Consider the following 23,245-nt stretch of genomic DNA (forward strand, 5'->3'; position numbering starts at 1 on the left):
TAGAGCAGAGGGGGAGGAGAGAGGAGAGGGAGATGTTCTTAATATCCACTTAGCATTAAATATGTCAGACTAGGAGGACTTAGATTGACTCCCAGTAAGAGAGACTAAGATGATCACATTTTTATTGAATCTGTGCTGGATGGGAAACGTATTTAATTTGCTGACGTGGTATCCAGTAGAGGTCGACCGACTGATTTTTCAACGCCGATACTGATTATTGGAAGACCAAAAAAAGCCGATACCGATTAATCGGACGATTTAAAAAAAAAAAAAGAAAAATTATTTGTAATAATGACAATTACAACAATACTGAATGAACACTTATTTTAACTTAATATAATACATCAATAAAATCAATTTGGCCTCAAATAAATAATGAAACATGTTCAATTTGGTTTAAATCATGCAAAAACCAAGTGTTGAAGAAAGTAAAAGTGCAATAAATGTAAAAAAGCTAACGTTTAAGTTCCTTGCTCAGAACATGAGAATATATGAAAGCTGTGGGTCCTTTTAACATGAGTCTTCAATATTCCCAGGTAAAAAGTTTAGGTTGTAGTTATTATAGGAATTATAGGACTATTTCTCTCTCTACCATTTGGATTTCATATACCTTCGACTATTGGATGTTCTTATAGGCACTTTAGTATTGCCAGTGTAACAGTATAGCTTCCGTACCTCTCCTCGCTCCTACCTGGGCTCGAACCAGGAACATATCGACAACAGCCACCCTCGAAGCAGTGTTACCCATGCAGAGCAAGGGGAACAACTACTCCAAGTCTCAGAGCGAGTGACGTTTGAAACGCTATTAGCACCCACCCCGCTAACTAGCTAGCCATTTCACATCATTACACCAGCCTAATCTCGGGAGTTGATAGGCTTGAAGTCATAAACAGCTGCTGGCAAAACGCACAAAAGCACTGTTTGAATGAATGCTTATGAGCCTGCTGGTGCCTACCATCGCTCAGTCAGACTGCTCTATCAAATCATAGACTTAATTTTAACATAATAACACGCAGAAATGCGAGCCCTAGGTCATTTAATATGGTCGAATCCGGAAACTATCATCTCAAACAAGACGTTTATTATTTCAGTGAAATACAATGAGCCAGGCGGCTTAAACTGTTGCATATACCCTGACTCTGCGTGCAATGAACACAAGAGAAGTGACACAATTTCACCTGGTTAATATTGCCTGCTAACCTGGATTTCTTTTAGTTAAATATGCAGGTTTAAAAATATATATTTCTGTATATTGATTTTAAGAAAGGCATTGATGTTTATGGTTAGGTACACGTTGGAGCAACGGCAGTCCTTTTTCACGAATGCCCACTGCATCGATTATATGCAACGCAGGACACGCTAGATAAACTAGTAATATCATCAACCATGTGTAGTTATAACTAGTGATTATGACTGATTATAAGTTTAATGCTAGCTAGCAACTTACCTTGGCTTCTTACTGCATTCGCGTAACAGGCGGGCTCCTCGTGAGGCAGGTGGTTAGTGCGTTGGACTAGTTCAAATTTCAATCAAATTTATTTTATATAGCCCTTCGTACATCAGCTGATATCTCAAAGTGCTGTACAGAAACCCAGCCTAAAACCCCAAACAGCAAGCAATGCAGGTGAAGAAGCACGCTGTAAGGTTGCAAGATTGAATCCCCGAGCTGACAAGGTAAAAATCAGTCGTTCTGCCCCTGAACGAGGCAGTTAACCCACCGTTTCTAGGCCGTCATTGAAAATAAGAATGTGTTCTTAACTGACTTGCCGAGTTAAATAAAGATTCAATAAAGGTGAAAAAAAAAAAGATTCTGCAAAATCGGTGTCCAAAATTACTGATTTCTGATTGTTATGAAAACTCTCGACAACAATACAATGCTTGTATTGTCCATTTCCATGGAAATTCATTTTGTGAGTTCAGCAGTACTGCAGTAGTGCTTACTCCCTCCCTATTCAGTTAACCATTCCATAGTCGTTTACATTGTAATTTATATCCTTACTGATGAACGAGCATGGGATGGATAGCTAATTAATTAAGCATAATACAGAACACCCACTTCCTCATCCCAACCTTAATTTACAGTCATAGCTGTTGTTCTCCTTCAAGAGGGCCATTTTGTTGATTTATTTTGGTGTGTGTGTGTGTGATGCATTGTTTCCCAAACTCGGTCCTCAGGACCCTAAGGGGTGCATGTTTTGGTTTTTGCCCTAACAATACAGCTGATTCAAATAATCAACTAATTATCTAGCTTTGATCATTTGAATTGGCTGTGTAGTGTTAGGGCAAAAACCAAAACGTGGAGCCCTTGGGGTCCCGAGGATCGAGTGTGGGAAACGCTGGTGTAGTGTCTTGATAAGGAGCAGAGAGGCAGAAAGGTTATGTAACAACTCAATGACTTCCCCATTAGCAGCCGTATCGGGTGGTTTTGTTTTGTCAACTAATCATGGTCTTCAGTTTAGAATGCTTTTAGTTTCATCAGCTGTGTTGACTAGGGATGGGGGGAAAGTGTGACTACTCCGGCCCCGAGGACTGGAGTTGCCCATCCCTGACTAGGTATATTTCTGATACTGACCATAAGGGTACGAGCTGAGGAAAGAGAAGCATTCCACTTATTTTCTTTCTCCCATTCCCTTTCTCTCCAGCCGTCCTACTGGTGCAGCAGCCCCCGCATGGCCATGGTGAAGGAAGAGGAAGACGTGGAGAAGGCTCTGAAGGGAGAGTTCATCGAGGAGGAGCCAGCCGGACTGGTCTCAGGAGTCAAGATCAAACACCTGAACAAGGCAAGGTCTTAAATGCAACCTGTCCACCCAGTCCCAATTCGATCCCTACCCCTCCCCTTGGCTGTAACAATATGATGTCTGCAGATATGTAGAGTGGAAGCAACATAGTGGAAGCTCCTCCACTACACTGCTTATACAGTCCAGACTCTTCAGTTCCCTATACATAGAAGGCTTGGGCCAAGGAGTTGGGAGCGAATTGAGACTGAGACATCAAGTGGTTGAACATGTTTTTACAGAAAAATAAACCCCCTTGTAGCTTTACCATTATGGGAGTGTGCCTTTATTTCAGTGTGGTCCTCAACATGTAAAAGAGCATCTAATTTAATATTGTTATGTAATGATGTTTTTGAACTGGAACTAGGCAGGAGGAGATTTTTGCTACATTTTTTGTGTGTTTTCTTCAGTTTGAAGATGAATCAACACAACCCAGGGCTGGGTAGATGAAACACTTTGCTAAGTTTGGGAGAAGGAGATGAGGAGAAGGATAATGGAGAAGGCGATTATGACGCTAGGCCCTTAGACCCAGGGCTGGAGATGAGGTGATTAGAGCCAGGGCTGGAGATGAGGTGATTAGACCCAGGGCTGGAGATGAGGTGATTATAGCCAGGGCTGGAGATGAGGTGATTAGAGCCAGGGCTGGAGATGAGGTGATTAGACCCAGGGCTGGAGATGAGGTGATTAGAGCCAGGGCTGGAGATGAGGTGATTAGAGCCAGGGCTGGAGATGAGGTGATTACACCCAGGGCTGGAGATGAGGTGATTACACCCAGGGCTGGAGATGAGGTGATTACACCCAGGGCTGGAGATGAGGTGATTAGAGCCAGGGCTGGAGATGAGGTGATTAGAGCCAGGGCTGGAGATGAGGTGATTAGAGCCAGGGCTGGAGATGAGGTGATTAGACCCAGGGCTGGAGATGAGGTGATTAGAGCCAGGGCTGGAGATGAGGTGATTAGAGCCAGGGCTGGAGATGAGGTGATTAGAGCCAGGGCTGGAGATGAGGTGATTAGAGCCAGGGCTGGAGATGAGGTGATTACACCCAGGGCTGGAGATGAGGTGATTAGAGCCAGGGCTGGAGATGAGGTGATTAGAGCCAGGGCTGGAGATGAGGTGATTAGAGCCAGGGCTGGAGATGAGGTGATTAGACCCAGGGCTGGAGATGAGGTGATTAGACCCAGGGCTGGAGATGAGGTGATTAGAGCCAGGGCTGGAGATGAGGTGATTAGAGCCAGGGCTGGAGATGAGGTGATTAGAGCCAGGGCTGGAGATGAGGTGATTAGAGCCAGGGCTGGAGATGAGGTGATTAGAGCCAGGGCTGGAGATGAGGTGATTAGAGCCAGGGCTGGAGATGAGGTGATTAGAGCCAGGGCTGGAGATGAGGTGATTAGAGCCAGGGCTGGAGATGAGGTGATTAGAGCCAGGGCTGGAGATGAGGTGATTACACCCAGGGCTGGAGAGGGATAATAAAGAGCAAAATAATGACTTCCCTCAGGGATAGGTAGGCCATTGTTATCATTAAATTAGTTTATTAGTTGCATGCACAGGGTCGCAAATGTAATTGCAGGGTACAGTGAAATTGTTAGGCTCCAAACAGTGCAGGAAGTTTTTGTCATGATGCTCCTATATTGCCCGTGTCAGAGTGATGGAAATGGGGAGAACAGGCCGTGGCTCGGTGGTTGCGGTCCTTAATGATTTTCTCCGTGGATAAATAGTCAGTTGTAATCACTTAGATGGAAGGATTTTAATCCAGGGATTGGTAGGCCATTGTAATGATGTTAATCCAGGGATAGGTAGGCCATTGTAATGATTTTAATCCAGGGATAGGTAGGCCATTGTAATGATTTTAATCCAGGGATAGGTAGGCCATTGTAATTATTTTAATCCAGGGATAGGTAGGCCATTGTAATGATTTTAATCCAGGGATAGGTAGGCCATTGTAATGATTTTAATCCAGAGATAGGTAGACCATTGTAATGATTGTAATCCAGGGATAGGTAGGCCATTGTAATGATTTTAATCCAGGGATAGGTAGGCCATTGTAATGATTTTAATCCAGGGATTGGTAGACCATTGTAATGATTTTAATCCAGGGATAAGTAGGCCATTGTAATGATTTTAATCCAGGGATAAGTAGGCCATTGTAATGATTGTAATCCAGGGATAGGTAGGCCATTGTAATGAGTTTAATCTAGGGATAGGTATGCCATTGTAATGATTGTAATCCAGGGATAGGTAGGCCATTGTAATGATTTTAATCTAGGGATGGGTATGCCATTGTAATGATTTTAATCTAGGCATAAGTAGGCCATTGTAATGATTTTAATCCAGGGATAAGTAGGCCATTGTAATGATTTTAATCCAGGGATAAGTAGGCCATTGAAATGATTTTAATCTAGGGAAATGGATGCCATTGTAATGATTTTCATCTAGGGATAGGGATGCCATTGTAATGATTTTCATCTACGGATAGGGATGCCATTGTAATGATTTTCATCTAGGGATGCCATTGTAATGATTTTAATCTAGGGATAGGGGTGCCATTGTAATGATGTTAATCCAGGGATAGGTATGCCATTGTAATGATTTTAATCCAGGGATAGGTAGGCCATTGTAATGATGTTAATCCAGGGATAGGTAGGCCATTGTAATGATTTTAATCCAGGGATAGGTAGACCATTGTAACCATTTAGATGGAATGATTTTCATCCTGCCAGGAGTTCAAAGTGGGTAACAAGACGCGGCAGGCTGTCAAGGATCTGACAGTGAACATGTTCGAGGGCCAGATCACAGTTCTGCTGGGGCACAACGGAGCCGGGAAGACCACCACACTGTCCATGCTGACAGGTGGGACGCACACACACACAGCCATACACATTGCTACTTTTCCCTTGTATAATCTACAGACCGAATTGAAAACAGTGATGACGCTAACAGAACCGCAAGCATAGACAGGCCAGTGTGCTTCCTCTTAAAACCAAACTCACAATAGGCTTTGTATTGTACAACTCACTCCTTATGTTTCTCTGTGTATCCTCCAGGTCTGTTTCAGTAGCAGGCCTACATTAACAGCTATGTTTCTCTGTGTATCCTCCAGGTCTGTTTCAGTAGCAGGTCTACATTAACAGCTATGTTTCTCTGTGTATCCTCCAGGTCTGTTTCAGTAGCAGGCCTACATTAACAGCTATGTTTCTCTGTGTATCCTCCAGGTCTGTTTCAGTAGCAGGTCTACATTAACAGCTATGTTTCTCTGTGTATCCTCCAGGTCTGTTTCAGTAGCAGGCCTACATTAACAGCTATGTTTCTCTGTGTATCCTCCAGGTCTGTTTCAGTAGCAGGCCTACATTAACAGCTATGTTTCTCTGTGTATCCTCCAGGTCTGTTTCAGTAGCAGGGCCTATATTAACAGCTATGTTTCTCTGTGTATCCTCCAGGTCTGTTTCAGTAGCAGGCCTACATTAACAGCAATGTTTCTCTGTGTATCCTCCAGGTCTGTTTCAGTAGCAGGGCCTACATTAACAGCTATGTTTCTCTGTGTATCCTCCAGGTCTGTTTCAGTAGCAGTCCTATATTAACAGCTATGTTTCTCTGTGTATCCTCCAGGTCTGTTTCAGTAGCAGGGCCTACATTAACAGCTATGTTTCTCTGTGTATCCTCCAGGTCTGTTTCAGTAGCAGGCCTATATTAACAGCTATGTTTCTCTGTGTATCCTCCAGGTCTGTTTCAGTAGCAGGCCTACATTAACAGCTATGTTTCTCTGTGTATCCTCCAGGTCTGTTTCAGTAGCAGGCCTACATTAACAGCTATGTTTCTCTGTGTATCCTCCAGGTCTGTTTCAGTAGCAGGTCTACATTAACAGCTATGTTTCTCTGTGTATCCTCCAGGTCTGTTTCAGTAGCAGGCCTACATTAACAGCTATGTTTCTCTGTGTATCCTCCAGGTCTGTTTCAGTAGCAGGGCCTACATTAACAGCTATGTTTCTCTGTGTATCCTCCAGGTCTGTTTCAGTAGCAGGGCCTACATTAACAGATATGTTTCTCTGTGTATCCTCCAGGTCTGTTTCAGTAGCAGGGCCTACATTAACAGCTATGTTTCTCTGTGTATCCTCCAGGTCTGTTTCAGTAGCAGGGCCTACATTAACAGATATGTTTCTCTGTGTATCCTCCAGGTCTGTTTCAGTAGCAGGCCTACATTAACAGCTATGTTTCTCTGTGTATCCTCCAGGTCTGTTTCAGTAGCAGGCCTACATTAACAGCTATGTTTCTCTGTGTATCCTCCAGGTCTGTTTCAGTAGCAGGGCCTACATTAACAGCTATGTTTCTCTGTGTATCCTCCAGGTCTGTTTCAGTAGCAGGGCCTACATTAACAGCTATGTTTCTCTGTGTATCCTCCAGGTCTGTTTCCTCCCAGCAGTGGCAGGGCCTACATTAACAGCTATGTTTCTCTGTGTATCCTCCAGGTCTGTTTCAGTAGCAGGGCCTATATTAACAGCTATGTTTCTCTGTGTATCCTCCAGGTCTGTTTCAGTAGCAGGGCCTACATTAACAGCTATGTTTCTCTGTGTATCCTCCAGGTCGGTTTCAGTAGCAGGCCTACATTAACAGCTATGTTTCTCTGTGTATCCTCCAGGTCTGTTTCAGTAGCAGGGCCTATATTAACAGCTATGTTTATCTGTGTATCCTCCAGGTCTGTTTCAGTAGCAGGCCTACATTAACAGATATGTTTCTCTGTGTATCCTCCAGGTCTGTTTCAGTAGCAGGCCTACATTAACAGATATGTTTCTCTGTGTATCCTCCAGGTCTGTTTCAGTAGCAGGGCCTACATTAACAGCTATGTTTCTCTGTGTATCCTCCAGGTCTGTTTCAGTAGCAGGGCCTACATTAACAGCTATGTTTCTCTGTGTATCCTCCAGGTCTGTTTCAGTAGCAGGCCTATATTAACAGCTATGTTTCTCTGTGTATCCTCCAGGTCTGTTTCAGTAGCAGGGCCTACATTAACAGCTATGTTTCTCTGTGTATCCTCCAGGTCTGTTTCAGTAGCAGGCCTACATTAACAGATATGTTTCTCTGTGTATCCTCCAGGTCTGTTTCAGTAGCAGGGCCTACATTAACAGCTATGTTTCTCTGTGTATCCTCCAGGTCTGTTTCAGTAGCAGGCCTACATTAACAGATATGTTTCTCTGTGTATCCACCAGGTCTGTTTCAGTAGCAGGGCCTACATTAACAGCTATGTTTCTCTGTGTATCCTCCAGGTCTGTTTCAGTAGCAGGGCCTACATTAACAGCTATGTTTCTCTGTGTATCCTCCAGGTCTGTTTCAGTAGCAGGCCTACATTAACAGCTATGTTTCTCTGTGTATCCTCCAGGTCTGTTTCAGTAGCAGGCCTACATTAACAGCTATGTTTCTCTGTGTATCCTCCAGGTCTGTTTCAGTAGCAGGCCTACATTAACAGCTATGTTTCTCTGTGTATCCTCCAGGTCTGTTTCAGTAGCAGGTCTACATTAACAGCTATGTTTCTCTGTGTATCCTCCAGGTCTGTTTCAGTAGCAGGCCTATATTAACAGCTATGTTTCTCTGTGTATCCTCCAGGTCTGTTTCAGTAGCAGGCCTACATTAACAGCTATGTTTATCTGTGTATCCTCCAGGTCTGTTTCAGTAGCAGGTCTACATTAACAGCTATGTTTCTCTGTGTATCCTCCAGGTCTGTTTCAGTAGCAGGGCCTACATTAACAGCTATGTTTCTCTGTGTATCCTCCAGGTCTGTTTCAGTAGCAGGCCTATATTAACAGCTATGTTTCTCTGTGTATCCTCCAGGTCTGTTTCAGTAGCAGGGCCTACATTAACAGCTATGTTTCTCTGTGTATCCTCCAGGTCTGTTTCAGTAGCAGGCCTATATTAACAGCTATGTTTCTCTGTGTATCCTCCAGGTCTGTTTCAGTAGCAGGCCTACATTAACAGCTATGTTTCTCTGTGTATCCTCCAGGTCTGTTTCAGTAGCAGGCCTATATTAACAGCTATGTTTCTCTGTGTATCCTCCAGGTCTGTTTCAGTAGCAGGGCCTATATTAACAGCTATGTTTCTCTGTGTATCCTCCAGGTCTGTTTCAGTAGCAGGCCTATATTAACAGCTATGTTTCTCTGTGTATCCTCCAGGTCTGTTTCAGTAGCAGGGCCTACATTAACAGCTATGTTTCTCTGTGTATCCTCCAGGTCTGTTTCAGTCGCAGGCCTATATTAACAGCTATGTTTCTCTGTGTATCCTCCAGGTCTGTTTCAGTAGCAGGCCTACATTAACAGCTATGTTTCTCTGTGTATCCTCCAGGTCTGTTTCAGTAGCAGGCCTATATTAACAGCTATGTTTCTCTGTGTATCCTCCAGGTCTGTTTCAGTAGCAGGGCCTATATTAACAGCTATGTTTCTCTGTGTATCCTCCAGGTCTGTTTCAGTAGCAGGGCCTACATTAACAGCTATGTTTCTCTGTGTATCCTCCAGGTCTGTTTCCTCCCAGCAGTAGCAGGTCCTATATTAACAGCTATGTTTCTCTGTGTATCCTCCAGGTCTGTTTCAGTAGCAGGGCCTACATTAACAGCTATGTTTCTCTATGTATCCTCCTGGTCTGTTTCAGTAGCAGGGCCTCTATTAACAGCTATGTTTCTCTGTGTATCCTCCAGGTCTGTTTCAGTAGCAGGGCCTACATTAACAGCTATGTTTCTCTGTGTATCCTCCAGGTCTGTTTCAGTAGCAGGTCTACATTAACAGCTATGTTTCTCTGTGTATCCTCCAGGTCTGTTTCAGTAGCAGGCCTACATTAACAGCTATGTTTCTCTGTGTATCCTCCAGGTCTGTTTCAGTAGCAGGTCTACATTAACAGCTATGTTTCTCTGTGTATCCTCCAGGTCTGTTTCAGTAGCAGGGCCTACATTAACAGCTATGTTTCTCTGTGTATCCTCCAGGTCTGTTTCAGTAGCAGGCCTACATTAACAGCTATGTTTCTCTGTGTATCCTCCAGGTCTGTTTCAGTAGCAGGGCCTACATTAACAGCTATGTTTCTCTGTGTATCCTCCAGGTCTGTTTCAGTAGCAGGGCCTACATTAACAGCTATGTTTCTCTGTGTATCCTCCAGGTCTGTTTCAGTAGCAGGGCCTACATTAACAGCTATGTTTCTCTGTGTATCCTCCAGGTCTGTTTCAGTAGCAGGGCCTACATTAACAGCTATGTTTCTCTGTGTATCCTCCAGGTCTGTTTCAGTAGCAGGCCTACATTAACAGCTATGTTTCTCTGTGTATCCTCCAGGTCTGTTTCAGTAGCAGTCCTATATTAACAGCTATGTTTCTCTGTGTATCCTCCAGGTCTGTTTCAGTAGCAGGGCCTACATTAACAGCTATGTTTCTCTGTGTATCCTCCAGGTCTGTTTCAGTAGCAGGCCTACATTAACAGATATGTTTCTCTGTGTATCCTCCAGGTCTGTTTCAGTAGCAGGCCTATATTAACAGCTATGTTTCTCTGTGTATCCTCCAGGTCTGTTTCAGTAGCAGGGCCTATATTAACAGCTATGTTTCTCTGTGTATCCTCCAGGTCTGTTTCAGTAGCAGGGCCTACATTAACAGCTATGTTTCTCTGTGTATCCTCCAGGTCTGTTTCCTCCCAGCAGTAGCAGGGCCTATATTAACAGCTATGTTTCTCTGTGTATCCTCCAGGTCTGTTTCAGTAGCAGGGCCTACATTAACAGCTATGTTTCTCTGTGTATCCTCCTGGTCTGTTTCAGTAGCAGGGCCTCTATTAACAGCTATGTTTCTCTGTGTATCCTCCAGGTCTGTTTCAGTAGCAGGGCCTACATTAACAGCTATGTTTCTCTGTGTATCCTCCAGGTCTGTTTCAGTAGCAGGTCTACATTAACAGCTATGTTTCTCTGTGTATCCTCCAGGTCTGTTTCAGTAGCAGGCCTACATTAACAGCTATGTTTCTCTGTGTATCCTCCAGGTCTGTTTCAGTAGCAGGTCTACATTAACAGCTATGTTTCTCTGTGTATCCTCCAGGTCTGTTTCAGTAGCAGGGCCTACATTAACAGCTATGTTTCTCTGTGTATCCTCCAGGTCTGTTTCAGTAGCAGGCCTACATTAACAGCTATGTTTCTCTGTGTATCCTCCAGGTCTGTTTCAGTAGCAGTCCTATATTAACAGCTATGTTTCTCTGTGTATCCTCCAGGTCTGTTTCAGTAGCAGGGCCTACATTAACAGCTATGTTTCTCTGTGTATCCTCCAGGTCTGTTTCAGTAGCAGGCCTACATTAACAGATATGTTTCTCTGTGTATCCTCCAGGTCTGTTTCAGTAGCAGGGCCTATATTAACAGCTATGTTTCTCTGTGTATCCTCCAGGTCTGTTTCAGTAGCAGGGCTTACATTAACAGCTATGTTTCTCTGTGTATCCTCCAGGTCTGTTTCAGTAGCAGGGCTTACATTAACAGCTATGTTTCTCTGTGTATCCTCCAGGTCTGTTTCAGTAGCAGGGCCTACATTAACAGCTATGTTTCTCTGTGTATCCTCCTGGTCTGTTTCAGTAGCAGGGCCTCTATTAACAGCTATGTTTCTCTGTGTATCCTCCAGGTCTGTTTCAGTAGCAGGGCCTACATTAACAGCTATGTTTCTCTGTGTATCCTCCAGGTCTGTTTCAGTAGCAGGTCTACATTAACAGCTATGTTTCTCTGTGTATCCTCCAGGTCTGTTTCAGTAGCAGGCCTACATTAACAGCTATGTTTCTCTGTGTATCCTCCAGGTCTGTTTCAGTAGCAGGTCTACATTAACAGCTATGTTTCTCTGTGTATCCTCCAGGTCTGTTTCAGTAGCAGGGCCTACATTAACAGCTATGTTTCTCTGTGTATCCTCCAGGTCTGTTTCAGTAGCAGGCCTACATTAACAGCTATGTTTCTCTGTGTATCCTCCAGGTCTGTTTCAGTAGCAGGGCCTACATTAACAGCTATGTTTCTCTGTGTATCCTCCAGGTCTGTTTCAGTAGCAGTCCTATATTAACAGCTATGTTTCTCTGTGTATCCTCCAGGTCTGTTTCAGTAGCAGGGCCTACATTAACAGCTATGTTTCTCTGTGTATCCTCCAGGTCTGTTTCAGTAGCAGGGCCTACATTAACAGCTATGTTTCTCTGTGTATCCTCCAGGTCTGTTTCAGTAGCAGGGCCTACATTAACAGCTATGTTTCTCTGTGTATCCTCCAGGTCTGTTTCAGTAGCAGGGCCTACATTAACAGCTATGTTTCTCTGTGTATCCTCCAGGTCTGTTTCAGTAGCAGGCCTACATTAACAGCTATGTTTCTCTGTGTATCCTCCAGGTCTGTTTCAGTAGCAGTCCTATATTAACAGCTATGTTTCTCTGTGTATCCTCCAGGTCTGTTTCAGTAGCAGGGCCTACATTAACAGCTATGTTTCTCTGTGTATCCTCCAGGTCTGTTTCAGTAGCAGGCCTACATTAACAGCTATGTTTCTCTGTGTATCCTCCAGGTCTGTTTCAGTAGCAGGGCCTATATTAACAGCTATGTTTCTCTGTGTATCCTCCAGGTCTGTTTCAGTAGCAGGGCCTACATTAACAGCTATATTTCTCTGTGTATCCTCCAGGTCTGTTTCCTCCCAGCAGTAGCAGGGCCTATATTAACAGCTATGTTTCTCTGTGTATCCTCCAGGTCTGTTTCAGTAGCAGGGCCTACATTAACAGCTATGTTTCTCTGTGTATCCTCCTGGTCTGTTTCAGTAGCAGGGCCTCTATTAACAGCTATGTTTCTCTGTGTATCCTCCAGGTCTGTTTCAGTAGCAGGGCCTACATTAACAGCTATGTTTCTCTGTGTATCCTCCAGGTCTGTTTCAGTAGCAGGTCTACATTAACAGCTATGTTTCTCTGTGTATCCTCCAGGTCTGTTTCAGTAGCAGGCATACATTAACAGCTATGTTTCTCTGTGTATCCTCCAGGTCTGTTTCAGTAGCAGGTCTACATTAACAGCTATGTTTCTCTGTGTATCCTCCAGGTCTGTTTCAGTAGCAGGGCCTACATTAACAGCTATGTTTCTCTGTGTATCCTCCAGGTCTGTTTCAGTAGCAGGCCTACATTAACAGCTATGTTTCTCTGTGTATCCTCCAGGTCTGTTTCAGTAGCAGTCCTATATTAACAGCTATGTTTCTCTGTGTATCCTCCAGGTCTGTTTCAGTAGCAGGGCCTACATTAACAGCTATGTTTCTCTGTGTATCCTCCAGGTCTGTTTCAGTAGCAGGCCTACATTAACAGATATGTTTCTCTGTGTATCCTCCAGGTCTGTTTCAGTAGCAGGGCCTATATTAACAGCTATGTTTCTCTGTGTATCCTCCAGGTCTGTTTCAGTAGCAGGGCTTACATTAACAGCTATGTTTCTCTGTGTATCCTCCAGGTCTGTTTCAGTAGCAGGGCTTACATTAACAGCTATGTTTCTCTGTGTATCCTCCAGGTCTGTTTCAGTAGCAGGGCCTACATTAACAGCTATGTTTCTCTGTGTATCCTCCAGGTCTGTTTCAGTAGCAGGGCCTACATTAACAGCTATGTTTCTCTGTGTATCCTCCAGGTCTGTTTCAGTAGCAGGGCCTACATTAACAGCTATGTTTCTCTGTGTATCCTCCAGGTCTGTTTCAGTAGCAGGGCCTACATTAACAGCTATGTTTCTCTGTGTATCCTCCAGGTCTGTTTCAGTAGCAGGCCTACATTAACAGCTATGTTTCTCTGTGTATCCTCCAGGTCTGTTTCAGTAGCAGGCCTACATTAACAGCTATGTTTCTCTGTGTATCCTCCAGGTCTGTTTCAGTAGCAGGCCTACATTAACAGATATGTTTCTCTGTGTATCCTCCAGGTCTGTTTCAGTAGCAGGGCCTACATTAACAGCTATGTTTCTCTGTGTATCCTCCAGGTCTGTTTCAGTAGCAGTCCTATATTAACAGATATGTTTCTCTGTGTATCCTCCAGGTCTGTTTCAGTAGCAGGGCCTACATTAACAGCTATGTTTCTCTGTGTATCCTCCAGGTCTGTTTCAGTAGCAGGGCCTACATTAACAGCTATGTTTCTCTGTGTATCCTCCAGGTCTGTTTCCTCCCAGCAGTGGCAGGGCCTACATTAACGGCTATGACATCTGTCAGGACATGGCTCTGATTCGCCACAGCCTGGGCCTGTGTCCGCAGCACGACGTGCTCTTTGACAACCTCACTGTCCAGGAGCACCTGCTATTCTACACACAGGTAAGACATGCAAACACGCAGGCAGGCTCCGAGACAGGCACGCAGGCACCAAGACAGGCAGGCACCAAGACAGGCAGGCAGGCACGCACGCAGGCACCGAGGCAGACAGGCACCGATACAAGCAGGCAGGCACGCACGCAGGCACCGAGGCAGGCACGCAGGCACCGAGACAGGCAGGCAGGCACACAGGCACCGAGGCAGACAGGCACCGAGTCAGGGAGGCAGACAGGCACAGAGACAGGCAGGCACGCAGGCACCGAGACAGGCAGGCAGGCACCGAGTCAGGGAGGTAGACAGGCACCGAGACAGGCAGACAGGCACAGAGACAGGCAGGCAGGCACACAGGCACCGAGACAGGCAGGCACACAGGCACCGAGACAGGGAGGCAGACAGGCACCGAGACAGGGAGGCAGACAGGCACCGAGACAGGCAGGCAGACAGGCACCGAGACAGGCAGGCAGACAGGCACAGAGACAGGCAGGCAGACAGGCACAGAGACAGGCAGGCAGACAGGCACAGAGACAGGCAGGCAGACAGGCACAGACAGGCAGGCAGGCAGGCACAGACAGGCAGGCAGGCAGGCACCGAGACAGGTAGGCAGGCACCGAGTCAGGGAGGTAGACAGGCACCGAGATAGGCAGGCAGGCACACAGGCAGTGAGTCAGACAGGCAAAGAGACAGATAGGCAGTCAGGCATGCAGGTACAGAGACAGATAGGCAGTCAGGCATGCAGGTACAGAGACAGGCACGCAGGCACCATTCCCCTCTACTTTCCTTACATTCCGTCCTCTTATCGTTCCTTTTAAGTTTACTTTCTCAATTCACTCTAACTTTTCCTTACATTCCATACTTCCCTTCTTCCCACTTATGTCTCTCGCGCTCGCTCTCCCTTGCGTTCTCTCATGCTCTCGCTCTCTATTGCACTCTCCAGCTGTGGTATGTATTCCTTATGCCTCTCATCTCCAGCTGAAGGGTTATTCCTTATGTCTCTCTCTCTCGTCTCCAGTTGAAGGGTTATTCCTTATGTCTCTCTCTCTCTCGTCTCCAGCTGAAGGGTTATTCCTTATGTCTCTCTCTCTCGTCTCCAGCTGAAGGGTTATTCCTTATGTCTCTCTCTCTCTCTCTCGTCTCCAGTTGAAGGGTTATTCCTTATGTCTCTCTCTCTCTCGTCTCCAGTTGAAGGGTTATTCCTTATGTCTCTCTCTCTCTCTCGTCTCCAGTTGAAGGGTTATTCCTTATGTCTCTCTCTCTCGTCTCCAGTTGAAGGGTTATTCCTTATGTCTCTCTCTCTCTCTCTCGTCTCCAGCTGAAGGGTTATTCCTTATGTCTCTCTCTCTCGTCTCCAGCTGAAGGGTTATTCCTTATGTCTCTCTCTCTCTCGTCTCCAGCTGAAGGGTTATTCCTTATGTCTCTCTCTCTCTCTCGTCTCCAGCTGAAGGGTTATTCCTTATGTCTCTCTCTCTCTCGTCTCCAGCTGAAGGGTTATTCCTTATGTCTCTCTCTCTCTCGTCTCCAGTTGAAGGGTTATTCCTTATGTCTCTCTCTCTCTCTCTCTCGTCTCCAGCTGAAGGGTTATTCCTTATCTCTCTCTCTCTCTCTCGTCTCCAGCTGAAGGGTTATTCCTTATGTCTCTCTCTCTCGTCTCCAGTTGAAGGGTTATTCCTTATGTCTCTCTCTCTCTCTCTCGTCTCCAGCTGAAGGGTTATTCCTTATGTCTCTCTCTCTCGTCTCCAGTTGAAGGGTTATTCCTTATGTCTCTCTCTCTCTCTCTCGTCTCCAGCTGAAGGGTTATTCCTTATGTCTCTCTCTCTCTCTCGTCTCCAGCTGAAGGGTTATTCCTTATGTCTCTCTCTCTCTCTCGTCTCCAGTTGAAGGGTTATTCCTTATGTCTCTCTCTCTCTCTCGTCTCCAGTTGAAGGGTTATTCCTTATGTCTCTCTCTCTCTCTCGTCTCCAGCTGAAGGGTTATTCCTTATCTCTCTCTCTCTCGTCTCCAGTTGAAGGGTTATTCCTTATGTCTCTCTCTCTCTCTCGTCTCCAGTTGAAGGGTTATTCCTTATGTCTCTTTCTCTCTCTCGTCTCCAGTTGAAGGGTTATTCCCAGGAGAAGATTCCAGCTGAGGTGGACCGGATCATCAGGATTCTGAACCTGGAGGACAAGCGACATTCCCACTCCAAGACCCTGTCAGGTGGGATGAAGAGGAAACTATCCATTGGCATCGGCCTCATCGGAGACTCCAAGGTCAGTATTGGATTGTGTCCCAAATGCCACCCATTTCTCTATTCGGTGCACTGCTTTTGACCTGAAGGTATTGCCTTGTCACTCAATTCAAAATTACTTTATTAACCCCAGAGGGTTAGTTAGCGTGGCATTGTCAAAGTACAGGCATAACATAATTGCATGAATAAATACAGATTCCTTTTCCACATTTTGTTGTGTTACAGCCTGCATTTAAAATGGATTACGTTGAGATTGTTGTCACTGGTCTAAACACAATACCTCATAATGTCAAAGTGGAATTATGTTGTTTTTCTATGTACGAAAAATATAACGCTGAAATGTCTTGAGTCCATAAGTATTCAACCCGTTTGTTATGACAAGCCTAAATACGTTTAGGAGTAAACATTTGCTTAACAAGTCACGTAATAAGTTGCATTGAATGACTACCTCATCTCTGTACCCCACACTTACAATATGTAAGGCCCCTCCGTCTAGAAGTGAATTTCAAACACAGATTCAACCACAAAGACCAGGGAGGTTTTCCAATGCCTCGCAAAGAAGGGTACCTATTGGTAGATCAAAAATAAATTAGACATTGAATATCCCTTTGAGCATGGTGAAGTTATTAATTACACTACTGATGGTGTATCAATACACCCAGTAACTACAAAGATACAGGTGTCCTTCCTAACACAGTTGCCGGAGAGGAAGGAAATCGTTTAGGGGTTTCACCATGAGGGCAATGGTGACTTTCAAACAGTTACAGAGTTTAATTACTATGAGAAAACTGAGGATGGTTCAACAATAATGTAGTTACTCCACAATACTAACCTAATTGACAGAGTGAAAAGAAGGAAACCTGTACAGAATACAAATATTGCAAAACATGCATCATGTTTGCAACAAGGCACTAAACTAATACTGAAAAAATTGCAAAGAAATGCACTTTTTGTCCTGAATATATATAGTGTTATGTTTGGGGCAAATCCAGTACAACACATTACTGAGAGAGTACCACTCTTCATATTTTCAAACATCGGGGTGGCTGCATTGTGTTATGGGTGTGCTTGAAATTGTTATGGACTGAGGAGTTTTTCAGGATAAATAAAGAAACAGAATGGAGCTAAGCACAGGCTAAATCCTAGAGAAAAACCTGGATCTGTCTGCTTTCCACCAGACACTGGGAGATGAGTTCACCTTTCAGCAGGACAATAACCTAAAACACAAGGCAAAATATACACTGGAGTTGCTTACCAAGAAGTCAGTAAATGTTACTGACTTAAATCTACTTGAAAATCTATGGCAAGACCTGAACATGGGTGTCTAGCAATGATTAACAACCAATTTGACAGCCCTTGAAGAATTTAGAAAATAATAAATGGGCAAATATTGCACAATCCATAGACTGACCCAGCCTACTCACAGCTGTAATCAATGCCAAAAGTGCTTCTACAAAGTATTGACTCGAGGGTGTGAATACTTAGGTAAATTAGACTTTTATTTATTTCATTTTCAAAACATTTTCAGAAATTCCTAAAAACATGTTTTTACTTTGTCATTATGGGGTATTGTGTGTAGATGGGTGAGAAAAACATTCTCTGAAATCCATTTTGAATTTGGGCTGTAACACAACAAAATGTGGTATGAATACTTGATGCACAGTATGTGCAACACACAAGGCTAGTTCAACACATCTTACCCCTCTGGCTCTTTCTCTGTCCCTTCACTTCCATCCCTCAATCTTCCCCTTCCTCCACCCCCCTCCCTGTCTCTATCTTTGTCCTTCCATCCCTCCATCTCACCACTCCTCCCATCCAGGTGGTGATGTTGGATGAGCCCACGTCGGGCATGGACCCGTCGGCGAGGCGGGCCACCTGGGACCTGCTCCAGGGTGAGAAGCGCGGGCGCACCATCCTGCTGACTACACACTTTATGGACGAGGCCGACCTGTTGGGGGACCGTATAGTCATCATGGCTGGGGGAGAGCTGCAGTGCTGCGGCTCGCCTCTGTTTCTCAAGAACAAATATGGTGAGAGGAGGGAGGGAGAAAAAGAAGAATGGGTAAAGGGTGTGGGAGAGGGAGGGAGGGAGGGAGATAAAGGAGAATGGGTAGAGAGGGTAAAGGGTGTGGGAGAGGGAAGAGAGGAGGGAGGGAGGGAGGGAGAATGGGTAGAGAGGGTAAAGGGTGTGGGAGAGGGAAGAGAGGAGGGAGGGAGGGAGGGAGAATGGGTAGAGGGTAAAGGGTGTGGGAGAGGGAAGAGAGGAGGGAGGGAGGGAGAATGGGTAGAGGGTAAAGGGTGTGGGAGAGGGAGGAGGGAGGGAGGGAGGGAGAATGGGTAGAGAGGGGAAAGGGTGTGGGAGAGGGAAGAGAGGAGGGAGGGAGGGAGGGAGAATGGGTAGAGAGGGTAAAGGGTGTGGGAGAGGGAGGAGGGAGGGAGGGAGGGAGGGAGGGAGAATGGGTAGAGAGGGTAAAGGGTGTGGAGGAGGGAGATAAAGGAGAATGGGTAGAGAGGGTAAAGGGTGTGGAGGAGGGAGATAAAGGAGAATGGGTAGAGAGGGTAAAGGGTATGGGAGAGGGAGGAGGGAGGGAGATAAAGGAGAATGGGTAGAGAGGGTAAAGGATGTGGGAGAGGGAAGATAGGAGGGAGGGAGGGAGAATGGGTAGAGAGGGTAAAGGGTGTGGGAGAGGGAAGAGAGGAGGGAGAATGGGTAGAGAGGGTAAAGGGTATGGGAGAGGGAGGAGGGAGGGAGATAAAGGAGAATGGGTAGAGAGGGTAAAGGATGTGGGAGAGGGAAGAGAGGAGGGATGATAAAATGAACAGGTGTGATAGAGAGGTTGTGGAAACAGAGAGGAGAGAAGAGGTGGAATGTAGTGGTGAAATGAAAAGGGTTGGATAGAAGGGGTGAAGTGGGAGTGAAGAATACAAGACAGAACATAGTGTGAATAACTAGTAGTTGTAGAATGTCATGAGGTGATAGGAGAGGGATTCAGAGATGTAACTTTACCTTCCTTCTCCTGCGTCTCAGGTGCTGGCTACCACATGGTGATCGTGAAGGATGCGCTGTGCAACGTGTCTGAGATCACACGTCTGGTCCACATGTACGTTCCCAATGCCACGCTGGAGAGCAGTGCTGGGGCTGAGCTCTCATACATTCTGCCCAAAGAGAGCACCAACCGGTAAGACAAAATCAATACCCAATCTCACACAGGCCATCAGTGCCGATGGCCACAGCTCGGTGTTTAGTGTGACACACTATTTTTGTCAGTCTATTTTGATGAGCCCAAGTTGGGTCCAATCTGAGGGTGTTGCTGCTTGCTACAGTATGATTACAGACACCTCTACTTCTAGAGGTAAGGGTGATGTTTCAAGTACAATAATAGCTTATGTCCCAAATGGCACCCTATTCCCTATTTAGTGCACTACTTTTGACCACTTTTGACCTGGTGAAAAGTAGTGCAGTAAAATGGGAATAGGGTGGTAATTTTGGTCCCTGCCCTAGTTGTTGGTTTTATCTGGAGGGAGTATTGACTGACTGTTGAGGTTATTTAACGGCCTGTGATGTCACCGTAGATCCCCATGACAGAAGACTGTTTTAGACCCGGGTCTGACTGATCTCTGATGGATCAACGTTCTTCCCTCTCCAGGTTTGAGCTGCTGTTTGCAGAGCTGGAGATGAACAGAGAGGAGCTGGGCATCGCCAGCTATGGAGCCTCTGTCACCACCATGGAGGAGGTCTTCCTCAGGTATGGGATCACACACTCACCACAGCTCCCAGGGAGAGTAGCAGCTAGGCCTGGACCTCTCACCACAGCTCCCAGGGAGAGTAGCAGCTAGGTCTGGACCTCTCACCACAGCTCCCAGGGAGAGTAGCAGCTAGGTCTGGACCTCTCACCACAGCTCACAGGAAGAGTACCAGCTAGGTCTGGACCTCTCACCACAGCTCCCAGGGAGAGTAGCAGCTAGGTCTGGACCTCTCACCACAGCTCCCAGGGAGAGTAGCAGCTAGGTCTGGACCTCTCACCACAGCTCCCAGGGAGAGTACCAGCTAGGCCTGGACCTCTCACCACAGCTCCCAGGGAGAGTAGCAGCTAGGCCTGGACCTCTCACCACAGCTCCCAGGGAGAGTAACAGCTAGGTCTGGACCTCTCACCACAGCTCCCAGGGAGAGTAACAGCTAGGTCTGGACCTCTCACCACAGCTCCCAGGGAGAGTAGCAGCTAGGTCTGGACCTCTCACACAACAGATCCCAGGGAGAGTAGCAGCTAGGTCTGGACCTCTCACCACAGCTCCCAGGGAGAGTAGCAGCTAGGTCTGGACCTCTCACCACAGCTCCCAGGGAGAGTAGCAGCTAGGTCTGGACCTCTCACCACAACTCCCAGGGAGAGTACCAGCTAGGTCTGGACCTCTCACCACAGCTCCCAGGGAGAGTAGCAGCTAGGTCTGGACCTCTCACCACAGCTCCCAGGGAGAGTAGCAGCTAGGTCTGGACCTCTCACCACAACTCCCAGGGAGAGTACCAGCTAGGTCTGGACCTCTCACCACAGCTCCCAGGGAGAGTACCAGCTAGGTCTGGACCTCTCACCACAGCTCCCAGGGAGAGTAGCAGCTAGGTCTGGACCTCTCACCACAGCTCCCAGGGAGAGTAGCAGCTAGGTCTGGACCTCTCACCACAGCTCCCAGGGAGAGTAGCAGCTAGGTCTGGACCTCTCACCACAACTCCCAGGGAGAGTACCAGCTAGGTCTGGACCTCTCACCACAGCTCCCAGGGAGAGTAGCAGCTAGGTCTGGACCTCTCACCACAGCTCCCAGGGAGAGTAGCAGCTAGGTCTGGACCTCTCACCACAACTCCCAGGGAGAGTACCAGCTAGGTCTGGACCTCTCACCACAGCTCCCAGGGAGAGTACCAGCTAGGTCTGGACCTCTCACCACAGCTCCCAGGGAGAGTAGCAGCTAGGTCTGGACCTCTCACCACAGCTCCCAGGGAGAGTACCAGCTAGGTCTGGACCTCTCACCACAGCTCCCAGGGAGAGTAGCAGCTAGGTCTGGACCTCTCACCACAACTCCCAGGGAGAGTACCAGCTAGGTCTGGACCTCTCACCACAGCTCCCAGGGAGAGTACCAGCTAGGTCTGGACCTCTCACCACAGCTCCCAGGGAGAGTACCAGCTAGGTCTGGACCTCTCACCACAGCTCCCAGGGAGAGTAGCAGCTAGTTCTGGACCTCTCACCACAGCTCCCAGGGAGAGTAGCAGCTAGGTCTGGACCTCTCACCACAGCTCCCAGGGAGAGTAGCAGCTAGGTCTGGACCTCTCACCACAGCTCCCAGGGAGAGTACCAGCTAGGTCTGGACCTCTCACCACAACTCACAGGGAGAGTACCAGCTAGGTCTGGACCTCTCACCACAGCTCCCAGGGAGAGTAGCAGCTAGGTCTGGACCTCTCACCACAGCTCCCAGGGAGAGTACCAGCTAGGTCTGGACCTCTCACCACAACTCCCAGGGAGAGTACCAGCTAGGTCTGGACCTCTCACCACAGCTCCCAGGGAGAGTACCAGCTAGGTCTGGACCTCTCACCACAGCTCCCAGGGAGAGTACCAGCTAGGTCTGGACCTCTCACCACAACTCCCAGGGAGAGTACCAGCTAGGTCTGGACCTCTCACCACAGCTCCCAGGGAGAGTACCAGCTAGGTCTGGACCTCTCACCACAGCTCCCAGGGAGAGTAGCAGCTAGGTCTGGACCTCTCACCACAGCTCCCAGGGAGAGTACCAGCTAGGTCTGGACCTCTCACCACAGCTCCCAGGGAGAGTACCAGCTAGGTCTGGACCTCTCACCACAGCTCCCAGGGAGAGTAGCAGCTAGGTCTGGACCTCTCACCACAGCTCCCAGGGAGAGTACCAGCTAGGTCTGGACCTCTCACCACAGCTCCCAGGGAGAGTAGCAGCTAGGCCTGGACCTCTCACCACAGCTCCCAGGGAGAGTACCAGCTAGGTCTGGACCTCTCACCACAGCTCCCAGGGAGAGTAGCAGCTAGGTCTGGACCTCTCACCACAGCTCCCAGGGAGAGTACCAGCTAGGTCTGGACCTCTCACCACAGCTCCCAGGGAGAGTAGCAGCTAGGTCTGGACCTCTCACCACAGCTCCCAGGGAGAGTAGCAGCTAGGTCTGGACCTCTCACCACAGCTCCCAGGGAGAGTACCAGCTAGGTCTGGACCTCTCACCACAGCTCCCAGGGAGAGTAGCAGCTAGGTCTGGACCTCTCACCACAGCTCCCAGGGAGAGTAGCAGCTAGGTCTGGACCTCTCACCACAGCTCCCAGGGAGAGTAGCAGCTAGGTCAGGACCTCTCACCACAGCTCCCAGGGAGAGTACCTTAAAGCCTGCAGTTGTAATAAATATTAACACTTGTCATGAGTATGTATGTACCTGCAGGCTTTTAAGTGTACACACACACACAACCACACAGACAACCACACACACACACAACCACACACACACACAACCACACACACACACACACACACACACACACACACACACACACACACACACACCTGTGGCGGTCGATGCCGTTTAAGATGGAGGATGATTTGTGTCATGCGCATGGCCTTAATTCTATTACAGCATATTGGATAACTGTCTTTCATATTCCATTCAACCAGCTCAGTGTAACATCGATAGGCTTAGGCTACTACATGATACTCACATGTTCCCTATACCCATCATGAGGTTGCTACAACCTAGCCTGTGAATGAAAGTTTACAACGTCGGTGCACACAGGTCGAGAGAAACATTTGAAGTGACAGACAGTGACACATGCAATACCGCCTTGCACAGTCTGGCCTGCGTCTAGCTGATCTAGGGTGTAATCATTAGTCTAACAGTGGCAAATGAGAGTTTCTATTGGACAAATTCAGGAATGTTTATCCCTGTTTCGTTCCGTGTGCTTCCGTTTAAGAAATGTTTTTCAACAGAATCCGTGGAATGAATTCACCACTGATCA

At 47.0% G+C, this 23,245-nt stretch overlaps 1 protein-coding gene across 1 annotated transcript in view; it reads left to right on the forward strand.

Moving 5' to 3' along the window:
* LOC110538830 (ATP-binding cassette sub-family A member 3) overlaps positions 1-23,245 on the forward strand; it is an 89,469-nt gene that overhangs the window by 46,106 nt on the left and 20,118 nt on the right. The window contains exons 11-17 of the mRNA XM_036939120.1: positions 2,643-2,780; positions 5,491-5,620; positions 13,873-14,027; positions 16,112-16,267; positions 18,065-18,275; positions 19,274-19,424; positions 19,893-19,991. Coding sequence (XP_036795015.1) covers positions 2,643-2,780; positions 5,491-5,620; positions 13,873-14,027; positions 16,112-16,267; positions 18,065-18,275; positions 19,274-19,424; positions 19,893-19,991 — 1,040 coding nt within the window. The remainder of the gene's footprint in view (positions 1-2,642; positions 2,781-5,490; positions 5,621-13,872; positions 14,028-16,111; positions 16,268-18,064; positions 18,276-19,273; positions 19,425-19,892; positions 19,992-23,245) is intronic.

This window comes from Oncorhynchus mykiss, chromosome 12, assembly GCF_013265735.2.
Source record: "Oncorhynchus mykiss isolate Arlee chromosome 12, USDA_OmykA_1.1, whole genome shotgun sequence".
Lineage (NCBI taxonomy): Eukaryota > Metazoa > Chordata > Actinopteri > Salmoniformes > Salmonidae > Oncorhynchus > Oncorhynchus mykiss.